Source organism: Monodelphis domestica, chromosome 3 (genome assembly GCF_027887165.1).
Source record: "Monodelphis domestica isolate mMonDom1 chromosome 3, mMonDom1.pri, whole genome shotgun sequence".
Classification (NCBI taxonomy): domain Eukaryota; kingdom Metazoa; phylum Chordata; class Mammalia; order Didelphimorphia; family Didelphidae; genus Monodelphis; species Monodelphis domestica.
In genome coordinates this window covers 400,857,483-400,876,033 of record NC_077229.1, presented here as the reverse complement: position 1 = coordinate 400,876,033, position 18,551 = coordinate 400,857,483, and the positions used below count along the sequence as shown (strand labels likewise).

The window sequence follows — 18,551 nt, the reverse complement described above, 5'->3', positions numbered from 1 at the left end:
GTACCATGAGCTACTGAAAAGAAGGTATATTCCTGTTTGTCTCTATTTTTCTTCACATATCTACTAACTCTAATTTATCTAAGATTTCATTCACATCTCTTACCTCTTTCTTATTTATTTTTTGGTTTGATTTATCTAGATCTGATAGATGAATGTTCAGGTTTCTCTCTAGTATAGTTTTACTATCTGTTTCATCCTTGAGCTCCACTAGTTTCTCTTTTAGAAATTTGGATGCTATACTATTTGGTGCATACGTGTTGAGTACTGATGTTTCCTCATCATCTATACTGCTTTTTATCAGGATGTAATTACCTTCCCTATCTCTTATAACTAGATCTATTTTTACTTTGGCTTTGTAAGATATCATGATTGCTACTCCTGCCTTATTTTTCTCAGTTGATGCCCAATAGATTTTGCTCCATCCACTTACCTTTACCCTGTGTATGCCTACCTTCCTCAGGTGTGTTTCTTCTAGATAACATATGGTAGGATTTTGGTTTCTAATCCACTCTGCTATTTGCTTCCATTTTATAGGTGAGTTCATTCCATTTATATTCAGAGTTAAGATTACCAGCTGTGTATTTTCCAGCATTTTGATTTCTACTCCTAGTTCTGCCTTTTCTTCTTTCACTATTTCCTTCTTCACCAATGTTTTAATTTTAATCACTCCCCCTAATTCTCACCCTTATTTTACTTCCCTTTGTACCCCCTCCCTTCTTCTTCACCCCTTATTTTCTTCACAGTCTTTTTAAACTACCCCCCACCCTCTCCCTCCCTTGTACTGCTTCCCTCCCCACCAGTCCAATTGTTACCCATCTAATTCTCTATAGGGTACGAATCAATTCTCTGCTCCAATGTAATTGTTTGTTCTTCCCTCTTTGAGTCAATTTCAATGCATGTAAAAATTGAGTATTTCCTATCTCCAACCTCTTTACTCTTCCAGTATATTGATGTCCCCCCCACCATGTGCTTCTTTGTGATATATAAATTTGTTCCATTTTGTCTCTTTCCCCATTTCTCTTAGAATTAATCTCTTTTTTACCTCTAGTTATATATATATAACTATATATATATATATATATAGTTATATATATTTACCTATCTTGGCATTTGTCGCTATTCCCTTTAAGTATAATTCTTCTAGCTACCCAGGTGACAATAACAATTTTTAAGAGTTACCAATATCCTCTTTTCTTGTAGGGATACCAATCATTTTAATTTATTGGGTCCCTTAAAAAAGTTTTTTTTGTTTGTTTTTTCCCCTTTCTTAATGACCTTTTGGTGGTTCTCTTGAGTTCTGTGTTTGGGCATCAAGTTTTCTATTCAATTCCAGTCTTTTCTTTATGAATGCTTGGAAGTCTTCTATTTTATTAAATGGCCATACTTTCCTCTTCAAGAATATAGTTAATTTTGCTGGATAATTTGTTCTTGATTGTAGGCCCAGTTCCCTTGCTTTCTGGAATATCATATTCCATGCCTTTCAGTCCTTCAGTATAGATGCATCCAGATCCTGTGTTATCCTAACTCTGGTTCCATGGTATCTGAATGACTTTTTCTTAGCAGCTTGCAATATTTTTTTCCTTGGTCTGGTAGTTCTTGAATTTGGCTATAACATTCCTGGATGTTGTCGATTGAGGATTAAGTACGGGGGGCGGGCGTGATCTTTGGATTCTTTCAATCTCCACTTTTCCCTCTTGCTCTAGAATTTTGGGGTAGTTTTCTTGGATAATTTCTTGTAGAATGATGTCCAGCCTTTTTCTTTTGTCATGATCTTCCAGTAGTCCAATGATTCTTAAATTGTCTCTCCTGGACCTGGTTTCTAGATCTTTTGTTTTGTGGATGAGGTGATTCATATTTTCCTCAATTGTTTTAATTCTTTTGATTTTGTTTTATAGCTTCCTGCTGCCTTGTGAAGTCATTTGCTTCTAGTTGTTGGATTCTAATTTTTAAAGACTGAATTTCATGCCTGGTTTTTTGGTTTTCCTTCTCCTTCTGATCTTTCATCTCCTTTTCCTCATTTTCAAGCTGGTTAATTTTGGCTTTCAAGACATTATTTTCTGTTTCCAGATGACTTATTTTGTTTTTTAAATTCTTTTCCTGGTGGTCTTCAGCCTCTCTTAATTGTTTTCTGAATTGTATTTTGAGTTCTTCCAAAGCCTATGTCCAATTTGCTGGAGTTTCTGTATTTTTGCTTGGTGTTCCTTGATCCTCCTCTGTTCCATTTGCTCTTTGTTCATTGCCTGGATAGAGGCTGTAGATTGTAATTCCTTTTTTCTTTTTCTGTTGTTTATTTCTATTTTTTCCCATTCTTGCTGTAATTGCCTGTAGTCTTGCTTCTCTCATTAGTTGCTGAATCTATGGGTTTGGGCTGTTCTGTCCTGAAGGGACTTCTTCTCTGCTCTGCTGACTGACCAGGTTAGGCTGATGTTATTAATGAGCCCTGAGGTCAGATCTCCCACAGCTGACTGAAGCAGCTGAAAAGGAGCTGGGCTTCTCACTTGTCTGTAGTTTGTTGCAGCCTTTGCCCTTGGAGCTTAGTCAGCAAGGCTCTCATATTAGTCTGTGGTGGAGGGGTGTTGGAACTTGAGCTTCCCTGCCCTCTGAAGGCTTCTTATCTGCCCTATTGATAAGATTGAACCAGGGCAGAGTTGATCTGCAAAGTTGGCTGTTCCCTGAGGCCAAAACCTCAAGAAGGGGGATGGCAAGATGGAGTGTCTTGGCTATGCCTAGGCTGCTTTCTTTGTGCTTCTCCTCCAGCTGCCTCTAAATTGCCTGTGTTCAACACCCTGAGCCTGGCACAGTTGTGCCAGTAAGGTACTCCCTTTAGACTAGCACCCTTGACCACCCAGAAATTCTAGCCAACACTGGAGGTTCAGCACTCCAGGTGGGGGAGGGGTCCTGGGACCTTCCTTCTTCCTTCCCCTTAAACCTGTGTGTTCTAGAATTCAAGCTTTTTTGGGATGTACCTTTTAAGTTGAGTCCAGAAGGAGGGTTCCCTAGGTCTGTGCTATTGTTAGATTTGGTTTTCAATCCCCTTGAAGCATTGTGTTTTTGATTCAGTGAGGAATGGTTTGCAGAGATCTGAGTTTTTGCTGCCTCTAAGTCACCATCTTGATTCCATCTCTGGCATTGTCTAAATAGACAATTAGGTTTCACGAGAAATTTGATTTCATTAATGTTCTAATTTCTTCTTCTCACAAGGGATATGGATATCTTAGGAGGAAAAATAAACCATGATAACAGATTCAAATGGGGTGAAAATAAGATGAGATTTAATTTAAATGAATATAAATTTTATTAATCTTAACCTCATTATTTTAGAAATACTAATTTAAATTAATATAAATTTTACCAATTTAAAATTCACCATTTCAGAAATATTAATATTTTGGGACTATATATTGACCGTTCAGCATATGATAAAAAAAGTTTTGCTCAACAGTGTATGTGCATTTGTAGGAGGCAAGTGTAACTAATATTAGAAACAATAATTGATAAAAATACCTATTTGCTTAATTTAAAATAAGAATTATCTAGGGGTTTTTTTTGTGGATCTTCAGGGACCTTGATTTGCTGGTATTTTCTTAGCTTAATGTCCTTGGAAATTATAAAAGTATAATTCTTTGAAAGAAAAACACGATTTGTACTTTCCATTAATTCTGGGAGGCCATTCAATTCAATTTATTAGATATTTATTTATTAGGGGCAGCTAGAGGGCAAGACTTGGAGTGCCAGACCTGGAGACAGGGGGTTCTGGGTTCAAATGTGGACTCAAACACTTTGTAGCTATATATCCTAACCCCAATTACCTGGTTCTTACTGTTCTTAGTACTTAGTATTTATCCAAGAACAGAAGGTAGGGATTTTTAGAAATTAATTTGAATTAAAAATTATTAAATAAATAAATGTTTATTGAATGTCTAATATGGGCAAGGAATTGGGGATGGAGAGATAGAGATCCTCATTTCACTGTACCATCTAGTTGCATTAGTAAGATTAGATGTAGGAGGCTTCATGGTATGGGCAAATAATCAAATGGGATGGTGGAAAAAGGAGCAACTATGATATGAGTGGGAGTGTGACACAGGACAATGGAAAGGTCCAGGCAAAGTCCTATGATAAAAGTAAGGAAGTGTTCTCTTTTGATGGAAGATGAGAGGCAGAGATTGTTTCAAGATAGGCTTCCAGGGGTTGGTGGCATCTGACTTGAGCTTTGAAGGTTAGCATTTCAATAAGGTGATAGTAAGGAGTCTATTCCAGATTGGGAATGACATAAAAATGTGTGGAGATAGGAAAGATTGACAAGAATGGTGGGAAGGTGCCATATAAAAGAGGCAAGGAAAGACTGGAGAAGTAGTTTAGAGGCAAATTACAAAAGGCTTTGAATGCTGGGATCAAGTTGCTACTTTTTTCAGGAGATAATAAACTGCTGTTGACATTTTCTGAGCAAAGCAGTATCATAATCAATGCACTACATTATCATTGTTCAATTATATTTGATTCTTCATGACTCTTGGATTTTCTTGGCAAAGATCCTGGGGTGGTTTGCCACTTCCTCCTCCCACTCATTTACAGATGAGAAAACTGAGGCACACAGGGTTGAGGACTTGTTCAGAGTCATATAGCTAGTCAGTTTCTGAGGCTGGATTTGAACTCAGGTGTTCCTGGTTCCAGACCCAGCACTCCATCCACTGCACCATCTAGTTGAATTAGTAATATTAGATGTAGGAGGCTTTATGGTAAGGGCAAATAATCACGAGACCTAAGGTCTAATATTGTCTTTGTCATTAACTAGCTATATGACCTTCATCAAGTGTCTCTTAACTACACAGTGTCTGTTTTCTCATCTGTAAAACAGGATAATAATAATTCACTCTGCCTGCCACATACAACTGATGTAAGGATCAATTGAAACAGTGTAGAAGAAAGTGCTTTGGAAAGGCTAACACTCTATACAAATGCAAAAAGTATTGTTAACAATTACAATAATTTCTCCCAGCCTTCCCCATAATTAGTGCAATTTGACTGTATGATGGCTACCAATCCAGGTTATGAAAATGAACTGCAAGTGAAAGGGAGAGGGTTGTCCTGTTTGCTAGCCAGGAGAAAGCATTTATCCAGACTTTCTTTTAGGAAAAAGATAGATGTTTTGAAAGAGATGCCAATTTGTCTTTGTGTCTCCTGAGTGTATGCCATGTAATTAACTTTCTGTGGTTTCTGCTGAGGTTGGCATCATTTCTTTTAAATTTTCCTTTTTGTAGTCTTTTACTTACTCTTTCTTTCTATTCTCCCATCTTAAATAAATCCCCCAAACCTTAACCCGCCATCACTCCCCCACCCTCAATTCATGGTAATAAAGTCTGCAAGAAGTAGTATCAGGCTCTGGGAAATCCTGAGAGTACAGCAGGAAGGACCTTGGGAAAGGCTGAAATCTTCCCTCTATCTATCCCCAGTGAGGCTGAAGATAACTATATTATGTGTATATGGTGCCTGTTCGTGAACATTTGGCTAAGAAGTCTACTTTGTCTAAAATGTATTCTTCAACAGACGTCTACGTTCTTCCTCATCATTTTGTATTCCTAGCACAGAATACCTGGAATGGAGTAGGCACCCTGTGAATGCCTATGGATTGATTGTATAAAGTAATTAATTTATAGACCAAGGACCCCTATAATACGGGGAGAGAACATTTGGTATGATAAGCCATGCTGTATTTTTAAGCTTTTACTCTACATAGTTGCCTGTTTTAGTGGAGGAAGAGGTTGGCTGAGACATAATTTGAGGCAGAGAATATCCAACCCTGTGCTATAATGAGGCTTATAATTATGATAGAAATGGAAATGTATGCAGTATTTTTCAGTTACAAAGCACGATGCATTAGAAAGAATGCTGGATTCAAAAGAGGACATCAGTTGAAGTTCAAACTCTGCTACTTACTATCAATGTGGCCCTGGCAGATAACCTCTCCTGGCTCTCCTCATCTGTAAGCTGGAGGGATTCTATTAAGTGGCCGCCATGATCTAGTCTAACTCCCAACCTATGATCTTACCATCATTACAACAGTAATGTTAGGTAGGTAGTACTGCTATCCCCATTTTATTGAGGAAGAAACTGAGATACAGAGGGGTTAAATGATTCACCTAAAGCTACAGAGCTAACAATTGTGAGCTTTTATTGCCATTAGAAATTATTCTTCATAAATACCAATAAATGAGTTTGGCTGCCTTTCCTGTAGCAGGAAACAAATATTTTTCTAAGTGCAAGGGAAAGGGGGTTCTTCTCCCACCCTTCTTGTTACGATTCACAAGTGAATCTCTCTCCCTCAAGTCTATTCCCAAGCATTATCTCCTCTCCATTCTGTAATCAGTTTAGTGGAAAAACAAAAACAGGGGCAGCCAGGTAGTACAGTGGATAGAGTACCAGGACTGGAGTCAGGAGGACTTGGGTTCAAATGTGGTCTCAGTCACTTCTTAGTTGTGTGACCCTGGACAAGTCACTAAACTTGTTTGCCTAGCCCTGGCTCTTCTGTCTGAAGTGTTACTAAGACAAAAAAGAAGACTTTTAAAAAAGTGAACAAAAGTAGCCAAGCTATGGAATGTTGTAATCAAAAATCCTTTGCCAGAGCCCTCTCCTTGACACATGGGCCGATTCAAGGCAGGTTTATTCCTGAAGGCTATTTAAATTGTCCACACTGGAAAGATCCCTGGCTCTCTGGTGGCAAAACTCTTGGGTTTGAATCCTGGCTTTGGTTCTTACCACCCATCTAATCTTGGGTAAATTGCTTCCCCCTTCCAAACCTCAGTTTGGAATCAGGGAGTTGGGCACTAAGATTCCTTCCAGCTGAAAATTCCCTCAGACTGATAAATAACCCTTGGGCCAGAGAATTTGGCTCAATATCAGGTCTCTGGACAATTATAAAACTCCCTTTCTTACATGCTTAAAGGCAACTTATTTATATATTTGCTTCCTGGATTTATAAAATACTTTTCCTCCTTTATCTCTGGTCTCGAGTTATTATTTGATGTTTTTACTTGGAATCATGTTCTCCCTCTCTATAATTTGCACTTCTCAGCAGATTGTCCATGTGAAGAGCACACCTATAATTAGAAATGTGACAGTGAACTGCCTCGTCAGCCTGGTGGCCTAACTTTCCTTGGAAGAATGATTTTTCCTGATTCAAGAAGGAAATAACAAAGTCAGAGATAAAAAGTTGTTCTTAAAAAACAAAACTCAGGTGTTTCTGGTATGAAGGTTGTTTTTCATCTCCAAGGGTCAGTTTGAATTTAGAAAATCCAAAGTCATTATATTCAGTAAAATGATTGTTTCCCTTTTCATTGTGAAGTTTGGTCCTTTGAGTTATGCTTGTTAAATGACAAATAGGTTTAAAAATGACATGAGTGTGACTTTTAAATTTGAAAATCTTACTTATTTTTATAACAGATGATTATGGGCTTCCAAGCTTGTCCTTTGTAAACACTGACTTGCTTCCTAGAGGGAAGATGAATTAAGACCTCCTGGAATAGATTTCATGGCACACTTATGGTCATGGCTTCAGAGTAGAGTTCAAGATGTGCATCTGGTTTGACTCTAAGAAGTTTAGTTGGGGAGAAGGTGCTCTGTGCAGAAAAAAAAAAACAACTGTACACTGGCACGTCTGGTATATGAAGAGCTAAACCCAATTGGATAGTCTAAGGGAGACCTATTTTGTATGGAATTCTGCTTTCTAGAAAATAGTGTCAAAGCAAGGACTTAATGCAATTCAGTGATCCATAAAAATGCTCTCTGCAGGCTGGAAAATTAAAATTTGCCCTTTTTTTGTCCACAAGTAGCTTTCATTTTCATTTTCATTCAGTACTGTGGCTGGTATCTGCCCATCCAAATGAACTTTCAAGAATCCTGATTTTTCAGTGAACCTCTCCTTTCAATAGCTTCCTTTTCCTGTGACTAATCAGGGCTATGGGTTCCAGGTCATTTGGTTCTACCCTTTTTCTGTCCTTTTTCTGTCCCTTCTTATCCTTTGGAAAGCAACGCCCATATGTGGGCCATGATGCTTCAACATTGTAGTCTTTCAGAGAAGTTTGGATTCTTCCTCTTCTAGTAATTTGTTCGCCAGGAGCAAACCTCACTCATTGCCAAGCTTAGTGCAAGAGAATCAAGTGACCAAATTCAACCTGATGGCTCCCCAAACCTTTGCAGGAAAATACAAAATCCAGTGGCTTTAAAATTGGGCCAACACATTTCCTAATGCCCATTCCTGTTTAATAGACTCAATAATCTCAATGAGGATTGCAGAATTAATGAAGAAAATATAAATTTTTTTAGCAATTCCTGCCAAGTTACCACCAGTGATAAATCTTGTGTTCCTTAAAACATTCTAAGAAAGAATTGAAAAATAATTTTTATTGTTTTCTTTAAGCTTCGAGACTAGCACTTTCAATAAACTGAGTCTGCTTTAAGAGGGCTAGTTTGGCTAAGTAGGCTCATGTTAAGATTAAAATTTAGGGGAGACTGGGGAGACTGAGGCAGGTAGAAATTAGTTTCTCTCTGCAAGGAGTATTATATTTTTTTAGAGGTTTATTGAAGATTAAGGATTAAAGAAAATACAGGATACAAAACATGTGTCCAGGCCATAGAGTGGCCTAGACACAACCTCACCTACATTATGAAAAAAAGCCACATCTGCCCCAAACGGAAGTCCAACAGTGAGAACTCCCTCAAAAGCCTTTGAATCAGCTTAAATACCTTCTCCATCTCGGCCCAGGTGAGATTACAAGGCATTCTGGGGAAGTGAAGCAAAGGCTCATGGGGATTGTAGTCCTGTATTCGAGTTTATTTTTTACACTTATCACCAGCAGGCAAACCATTTGTCAGTGGGTTGGCAGCACATTAAAAAAAAAAGGAAAGTAACAAAATGACCCTTGTTTTGTGTGGATCCCTTCCACTTCTGCAGTGATGGTAGTAGAGTAGTGGAGGAGGCAGAGTATGCAAAGAATTACAATTTTTAATCCATTTAGCTCTTGGTATCATAATTCAGAGTACCATCTCAAATGACCAATGAATGGATTCAACGGAAAAACTGAACCGTTTCAATCTTGATCAATAAAATCACAAAATAAATGATATGAAGGAGACAAATTGTTACTAAGTAGAAAAATGACTCATTGAGCCTTATAGAAGAGGCAAGTAAAAGCACATTTATTTTGTACTCAAAGGCAACAAGAAATATCATTTCTTGGGATATTTGTTCCTCTCACATTGTAGTGCTCCTGATAAGTATTGGGTGGGGTGTGTGTGGGAAAAGCACCATGAAAATAATTACAGCTTAAGCATCAATAGCTGTTGCACAGTATTAAGGAATAGAGAAACTCTTTGACTTCCATAAAATCCTCTGAATTAAATCAACATATATTCTGATACTTGGTCACATCAGTGCAAAGGTGTGACTAGATGAGAAAATATGGATTTGAGAAAGGTAATTAGAAAGGTTAAAGACTTGTAGAATACACAGAAGCCTCATGACTCCATACTGTGAACACTTTCTTTTTTGAGAAAAAAATTGGTGAGCACTAAATATCACACACAAAAATAAAATTGATTCTTTTTTTTTTTTAACAAAGAACAGGTTTCCACTGATTTAGTTTATTACTACATCAGCTATCACATACTGCCAATTTGGAAAAGCAAGAATCAAAATGAGTACAAAAGATCCAGTCTTTAAGATTGCCTTTAGAAGGAGCATCAGGAAAAAAAGTCGCCCCTGGTTCTTCATCTTGCCCCCATCTCAGGCACAGAGAAAAATCAGTGTTCCTTAAAGATATTATTTTGTGAAAGGAAAGGATTTGATAGCTAACAACCTCCCTTTTTTTAGTAGGGGAATCTTCACTCAGAACCATAGACTCAGAATTAGAAAAGGTACCAGATGTCATTCAATCCCGATTCTAATCTATTGATTGAAGGTTTCCAGTGATAGTGGACTCATTCTTTCCTGAGCTATCCCTTCACATTTTGGAGAACTCTAAATTATAAGGAAGTTTTCCCTTATGTTGAACTCAAATCTACCATTCTAGAACTTTTCCCTCTTGGTCCTAGAACTGTCCCTTAGGTCCAAAAAGAGCAAGTCTCAGCACCATTCCACATTACAATTCTTTAGATAGTTGAAGATTACTATTATGTCTCTCTAAGCTTCTCTTCTCTTTTCTACAGGCTAAAATATCCTCAGAAACTAAAGTCCCATTTCATGGTTTCTAGCCCCTTCACCCACCAGGTAGCCCTCCTATGGACACATTCTCCTTTGTAAGAGTTGTTTGTAAAATATGTCTAAAACTGGACTTCATATTATGGTTTAATGGGGGCAGAGTAACAATGCAATTCAAAAGCTTTTTTAAAACCAGGACTGAAAACAAATTTAAGTAATAAAGTTGATTTGTTATTTTTTCCCACATTCTGTCTTCAGTGAGGAAATCTGAGATTCTTAGCCATCACATAGCAAAAGTGACCTACTTAATAATCTGGACCCAAGTCCCTTCATCTCACAGCTTTATGTGTGTTTACTACAGCTCCTATAATTATAAACTTGGGAAGCTTCCTTTTAAGATTAGGAAGACATGGCTGTTTTGAATATTCTTCCTTCCCTAAGGAACTAATTTCATCTTAGAGTGGAAACACAGAGCCAACATGCCCCAGAGGTTAACAAAGAAACTATCTTTCTAATCTTGGAGTATTGGAGTAGGGCTGGAGTTACTGACTGGTCAGTATTGTGAGAATGACACCTTACTGTCAAGGGTCTATTCTAAGCTGTAAACATCTGTTTCCTCCTAAACCCCAAAAAACATGGTTTGCAAGATAACCCTTAACAAACACTCTATGTAGTACATTTCTGGGGAAAAAAAAGATCCAAAGGACAATTGTTCATATTTATATCAAGCAAGCAAGGAAAACAGTTTTACTTTGCTCTCTTTTTTGGGAACATCTTGAATTCTTTAGAATCCATTCGTCTCTGGAGATTTTAAAGAACATCATAAAAGTACATGGCAGGAACTTTTGAGTTGATCACATATTTTAAAGAAATGAACAGATGTACAGAGAATCAAGGGCAATGTAAGAGGTCCAGTACTTCGCTATGTATTTGGTTTACCATCCTGAAACTCCAATGCCAGAGCATTTGATATTGAGTAGGAAGACCTGAGTTGCAGTCCTGCTACAGAGAGATCAATAATATCTGAATGACCCTTGGCAATCTGCTTAACTTCCTCATGCTCCAGGCAATTCTCCAAGATTCTAAGTTGCAGAGAAGGGGCTAGTCTACACTGGTAGACAAATTCTTCATCAGGAACACCATGCACCAATGAAATTACTCATCTAGTCCTTATCCCCGTCTCCAGATAGGAACACCTGGTGACATCCTGACGCAGTAGGTGGTCATACAGAGTTCCCAAGAAAAGACTTCGTTCCCTCAAAAAACAAAAATAATTAATGTTTGAAGAATAGCTTGTGAATGTTTGCCTCCAGAGAAAGAACCATTAAATAAAAAAATCAAAAGATAGTTTTTATATACATATTTTTGCATGTGTGTTTCAAGTGCATGTTTCTCAAGGGCAGGAGGAGAGGGGTCGAATACCTGAGAATTTTAATGTGTCAACATGGAATCTAGAAACCCCTTGTAGCCTAGTAAGATCTGATGAACCCCAAGTTTCAGGACTAGATTGTAAGTTGGAGACCCCAAAGTTTGTACTTGTTCCCTGTTCTGTGAGAATTCACCCTGAAGGGAAGCTCAGGCTAGCAGTTTCAGACTGAATAATGGACCCTAAGATTAAAGACAATCTAGTTAAGGTGGAGGCTGAGCTCAAGCCAAGTGACTCTTTAGTGCAGTAGGCAGCATGTCAGAATCCTAAATTGAAGGTCCTGAGTTAGATCCCCCAAAGGAGGGTGTGATATACTGGGAGAGGCTTCTGGAGACAAGAAGAGTCACTTGGCTTGGGCTTAGCCTCAACTTTGAGTGGATTGTCTTTTACCTTGGGGTCCATTATTCAGTCTGAAACTGCTAGCCTGAGCTTCCCTTCAGGGTGGATTCTCACAGGAACAGAGAACAAGTACAAGCTTTGGGGTCTCCAACTTACAGGCTAGTCCTAAAACTTGGGGTTCATCAGATCTTACTAGGATACAAGTTTGGGGTTCCTAGATTCCATGTTGACAAATGTAACCAACAAACAAATTTTAAACCTTTACCTTTAAAACAATAACTATTGTTTTAGAATTAGAACTGTGTATTGGTTCTAAGGCAAAAGAGCAGCTAGGCAGTGGTGGTTAAGTAACTTGACTAAGGTCATATGGCCAGGAGGAGTATGAGGTCAGATTTGAACCCAGGAGCTCCCATCCTAGGCATGACTCTCAATCCATTGAGCCACCTAACTGCCCCCAAACAAATAAATTAATAGAAATAAATAAATTAATTAAAAAAACAAACAGGGGCAGCAAGGTGGCACAGTGGACAGAGCACCCAGTCTGAAATTGGGAAGGCTTGGGTTCAGATCTGATCATACACTGCCTAGTTGTGTGACCCTGAGCAAATCACTTAGTCACAATTGTCTACCCGTTGCCACTTTTCTGTCTCAAAGTTAATACTAAGACAAGGGGGCAGCTGGGTTGCTCAGTGGGTTGAGAGCCAGGCCTAGAGATGGGAGGTCCTAGGTTCAAATATGGCCTCAGATACTTCCTAGGTATGTGACCTTGGGCAAGTCACAACCCCCTTGCCTAGCCCTTACAGGTCTTCTGCCTTGGAACCAATATACAGTATTGATTTCAAGATGAAAAGTAAGAGTTAAAAAAAAACCGAATTAATATTAAGACAGAAGGTAAGGGTTAAAAAAAAAAGAAAAAATCTTAGTTTAGGGAGGAGTAGAATTGGAAAAAAATCTATAGCAGTTTTATGTCATTCCCATAGCACCTGTCCCCCCCACAGTAATGGTAAATTCATACTTTGTCTAGAATCATATGGTTTTTAACACTTTCTTCCTAGGATGGCTGTCACAATCACCCTTCCTCTCACTGCTATTAACATTAGAGGTGGGATCTATGATCATTCTGTGTCAACAAGAGTCTGTGAGCCAAGGCTCATCACAGACTAGTGACATGCCAGTGGACCACACAGGAACTTTCTTCCTCCAGGACCACCCACCCCTGAGAGATGATGGAAACCTAATCTCCAGGGAATGTGGACAAAACAACCTTGTCCTAAGCCAGAATCCCCTGACCCTGGGCAGGACAGACAAAGCTCAGCCACAGCTAACTCCATATTTTACCATTTTTCTTCTCTGGAGTCATATAATAATAAATCAATAGATGTTCATAGAGTTCTCTATTATGGTATGGTACCAGAACACTGTTAACAATTCTAACTGAGTTCAATAAATATTATTAAGTAACAATTATACTCAAGACCCTGGGCTAGGCACCAGGCATCAAAAAACAATGAGAGAGAGAGAGAGAGAGAGAGAGAGAGAGAGAGAGAGAGAGAGAGAGAGAGAGAGAGAGAGAGAGAGAGAGAGAGAGAGACACCTCAAGGCAGCAGGAGGACTCAGAAAAATGAGAGGAGGTCTCTGCTGAAGAGGAATGGAAAGTTTATTTGGGTGACAAAACAAATAGATGAGAAAGCTATTTACCAATACAAGGTCGTCCATTTTTAATGACAGATGAGTGATATATAAAGTTAAGTGCTACCAGAGTCCAGAAGAGGAGGAGAACTGTGGGTAAGGTGGTCCTAGAGAATGTTTTATGGAGGAAATGGGACTTGAACTGAAGGTGATTATTCAGACTCCAATTACTGTTATGAGGTTAGTCAAACAAACACATGGTAACAACCAGAACCATGTGTGTTTACTTTCCATTATCCACATCTCATCTGCATTCATGAGCTTCCAACCCAAATCTGCACCTGCGGGCTATATACTTTATATTTTTATCTCCACCTCCATAACATTGAGGGCAGCTACCATCAACCTGTGAGAGAGATATGGGGTGAGGGAGGGCAACATGGTCCCATGTTGGGAACTAGGAAGTTCTAGGAGCAAAAGAAGGTGTTAGGAAGATAAGCCAGGGATATAGAGAGAGGATATTTAAGCAGGGTTCACATGTGGACATGGAATTTCAGTGGTAAGTAGAGAAAAATAATTCATTCCTGCTCCATCCATATACAGAAGTGATTTTGCAGATCACAATTTATGATCTACCACAGTGGTCTTTTTAAAAAACAAAATTTTATAAATATATGTTATTTTTATGTCATGTATCTTTTCTTTTATATGTGTCCCCTTATTTCATCCTTTATAATAAAGTATGAAGAAGGAGATATAGATGTCATAGTGAATAGAATATAAGCCCTGGAGGCAGGAAAACTCATCTTTCTGAGTTCAAATCTGACCTCAATCACTTACTAGCTGTGTGACTGGGCAAATCATTTAATCTTATTTGTCTCCATTTCCTCATCTGTAAAATGAGTTGGGGAAGGATCTGGCAAGCCATTTCAGTACCTTTGTAAAGAAAACCTCAAATGGGGTCATGAATAGTTGGTCATGACTAAAAAAATAACTCAACCAAAAATGAAGAAGAGAGTAGGGGAAGGTGTGAGATAATAAACAGAGAAACAAAAAAGTCTGAAGGTTAGTATCCCACATCCATGCTCCCCTATTTCTGTAAAGGAAGGAGGAAGGAGTTGTCTTATGATATATATTCTTCTTTTAAATTACCAAATTACCAAATGTGTGTGAAATTGATGTTAATCATAAGCATGCAGGTTACAGAGAAGACCCAGCCAAAACTTATATTTCTTTGATCCACTGAGATGGGTGGCCAACTAGAGATAGTTCTGATCTGAAAGACAGACACCTGGATCCTAGACTTAGTTCTGCCATGAATTATGACCTGGGGCTAGCCATTGAACTATTCTGAGCTCTTGTGTGTACTGTGAAAATGAAATACAACAGTACTTATATGTATAAAACAGTTTTGTGTTTTTGCAAAAGAAAAGATTATATGGAAACTATTGCCTAAACCCAGACAAGTCCCATTCTGTTTTCTGTTTCTCCATTTCTCAGTGAAGAAGATAGTTCTGATTTTCTGTTTATATACAGAAAGGAAATTTCAGGCATCTCAGGGAGAGGGGAATGGAATCAATGAACCCATTTTGACTCAGAACTATTAGCTTAAGTGCAAATCTTTAGTTATTAAAACTATTGCTGAGCTACCTGGAGTTTAATGGAATAAGAAGCAAAAATTCATGCAGATTAAGAGGATTAAAGATTTTAATAAGAACTCTCATTTTTAAAAATCCTCTAAATATATTAACTCTTTCATCCATTCCCTTCTCTCTATCCACATAGTAACCACCTCAGTTCAGGCACTTAATCAACTATCACCTGAGAGAAGCATAACAGCTTCCAAATAGATTATCCTGCCTGCAATTTCTTTGTTCTAAATCATTTGCCTGGTTTCTAGGGTAATGCTTGTAAAGTGTTGCTCTCTTTGTTTACCAAATAAGAAACAAACTCTTTACTTGGAGTCCTGCCCCTTGTGTGCCCAAAGCCACTCACCTCTTCTGAGCTCAGTGCATCTAACCCAGGAAGCTCTTAAGCTTTGGTTGAGATGAATTTCCATTATTTAGCAAGATTTTTTGGAAGACTCAAGTTGTCTTGGGAGACAGCCTCTCACTAGAGGTCATCCAGAAAAAGTTGAGTGAGTACTTTGGAGCTATGTTGTCCCAGGATCATAGGACCATCCAGGGTTACAGTTTTAGAGGTGTCAGGGACTTAAGAGGGGATCTGATTCAACCCCCTTATTTTACAGCTAAAGATGAACAAGGTTCTTATTCAGGCATAGGTTGGTTTAATTAGTTGGCTTCCCAGCCTCTTTTGACTGAATTTCCTAAATTCTGATTCTGAGGGGTTTCTTCTTCTTTTATATAGGAGCAGTCTTTCAAATCTAACTAGGAGGGAAAATTCTGGTGAGCCCTTTCTGCTCCATCTTTCACAGTAAATTTCAAATTTCCTTTAACTACAGGTGCTTGGGCTCCTCAGGCTAAGAAATCCATACTCAACGGTAGCTGTTCTCGAGTTACCAAAGGCATCATTCCTTATTGTCTGCTGGATCCCTATAATCAGCATATCTGGGCTTTTGCAAATCTGCTAATGTGTTAAGCCAACTCTTGGAGCAATTGTGCTTTGATATGGAAAGGAGATTGTAATTTCATCTTGGAAGGAACGTTGCCGAATTTTAATTTCCCCCCTGGTGTAAAATGAGAGATGAAGAATCTCTGGCTCCCCGAGGGGCAGTGAGAATAGCTTTGTTTGGTGGGTGAGCGGGAAGCTCTCAGTTCTGTGCTGATAGAGGAAGTTACATCAGCCTGCATAATTAAGCAGCTTGAGAGCCTTTAGCTCGAGAAGCTCTGGAGGTGGGAGCTCTCCTTTTCTCACGGTCTAACAAGTGGGCAACTGGCTGGCCGAATGCAGCCTGGGACTCTCCCTTAAGAAATGTAGCACGGGACAGACAACAGGCTGCAGTGGAAAGCGATGAGGGCAGCAGGGAAGTGTCAAATGCCATTTTTCAGGGGACCGGGGACTTCTGCACAGTGTGGGCTGTCTTGACAAAGTGGATTTTATGGAAACATTTTTTACATTGAGATTGGAACAAAGGCAGTGCCAACATGAATCCCAGAGCCCCTGCTCCCAAGACCCGAGGGGATAACTATTTGAGCATAAAGGTATGTTCGGATTACACAAAGTGCCACTTTGCTGGGGAAGTTTTCGATGCAAACGTAGAGGCAACTCGAGTTCGTGGGAGGAGGAAGCTTGGACTTTAGGCTAACTTTTTAAATTTGATTCTTGACATCAAACCAGTTTAGCAAATTCAAGCGCGGCAGCTCATAAATATTTAAAAGGAAAGGAACTCAAAGCTATGCCTTTCAAGGGAGATTCAGACCCCCAGGATCTGAGTGGGGTACTGGGGACAAAGGGGGCTTTTAGGAACGTTTTGCCTGTGCTGTATTTCAGGCTTCCTAAGCCAGGGATGGTGGTGAGCCCTAGTGAGTCTTTAGCCCAAAGCATGTAAAATGAACACTACACTGCATCGGGCTGAAGAAGAAAAGGAATTTGTCGCTTTAAAAATACCAGGGTTGGCTTTGATGTAGGAATGTCTGTTGGCTTAAATAATGAGCATTGCTTGGTAAAAGAGGCGATCTTTCCAACTTTGGATAAAAGTGACAGAAGCTGTTTTATATTTCTTCGTGTGAATTGGAAAAAAAGTGTGTTGGACTGGTCTTTGCCTTTTCCTGTGAAAGCTAAATTAAAGACTGCTTTTCCGGTAGTTAATTACACTTCTGTTGCTCAAAAGCAGGTTAACACACATTTAGTCGGTCGCTTCAGGTGCCTAATTACGAATTAAAGTGTATAATTAAAAAATTAAATGAAGCATGGGTGAAACTTTGTGCAGGATTTTTGGATTTTGAAACATTTGCATTAAATGATGAGTGTGAAAAAAGTTCTTTATACTAATTGGTGACCCTGCTCTGAGGACGTAAGCATCCCTTACTTTAAATGAGACGTTAGGGCTAAGTGAGGGAATCCAGGTTTGGGATTATAAACTCCCAGGGCTGTTAAGGACCTTGGAGATCATCACTTAGTCCAACCCCATCATTTTACACCTGAGGAAACTACGATCCCCAGAAAAAGAAGGGACTGGGACTAGAACCCAGGAGAGTTCCTCACCTCAGTCCTAATCTAAGGCTCTCTCCAAGAAACTACTTTGCCTCTCCAAGAAAACATTTTCTTCACAGTGACATGCACTCAAAAAATTTTAAGGCATTTGGTAGAAACTGATTTCCGTCTACAATAGGATTTTATTCCTTGCGTTGGCAGCGTAGTTAATGTCTACCCAATTTACTAAATTGCAGTTTGTTTAAAGGGAACCACGGGGGATATTAACTTCTTTCAGCCACTAAGAAAACACCGACATATTTAAAACTTGTTGTATGGAAAGGCTTGCACTTCTAAGAAAGACATTTGCTTTATACAAGCAAATTCTGAGTTAGGACCCGAGACGAAAACAGTAAAGAACTGTGACTTTAGCCTCAATCAAGGCTCTCGTGGGTTGGATGGCATTTAGTTAGCTTGATAAGTCTCCCTCTACATCATTTAGCACCTCTTTGAAAGGTTGGTAGGATAATAGATTGAGAGTGAACCTCAGGGACTATCCCCTTCTCCTTCCACTTCTCCCACCCCAAAACTGAGGCCAGTGAAGTGAAGTGACTTGCCTTAGGTCACACACATACTCTTTATCAGAAGTGGAACTTAAACTAGAACCTCCAACTCCAGAGCCCCTGTTCTTTCCCCTGTATAGTCAAATGAGAGAATGTTTGTAAAGTTCTTAGAACCTTACCTGCCACATAGCAGGTGGTAATTAAACATTCCTTCCTTTTTTTTTTCTTCTCTTACAGTGGGTATAGGAACAACTTTTGATGCTGCAGTGGTTTTAGCTCAGTGCTGCTTTATACCAAATATGTTAAA

General features: G+C 38.9%; 1 protein-coding gene across 5 annotated transcripts in view; it reads left to right on the top strand.

Annotated features, from left to right (window-relative positions):
• The window catches only part of PLEKHG4B (pleckstrin homology and RhoGEF domain containing G4B), a 353,991-nt gene that overhangs the window by 127,051 nt on the left and 208,389 nt on the right, over positions 1-18,551 (top strand). For 2 of the 5 annotated variants that reach the window (XM_007486754.3, XM_007486752.3), the window contains exon 1: positions 15,852-16,750. The exons of the other annotated variants lie outside the window; for them this stretch is intronic. In XM_007486754.3, coding sequence (XP_007486816.2) covers positions 16,694-16,750 — 57 coding nt within the window. In that variant the 5' untranslated portion in view covers positions 15,852-16,693. Of the gene's footprint in view, positions 1-15,851; positions 16,751-18,551 lie in introns of those variants that run through there. 5 annotated transcript variants of the gene reach the window in all.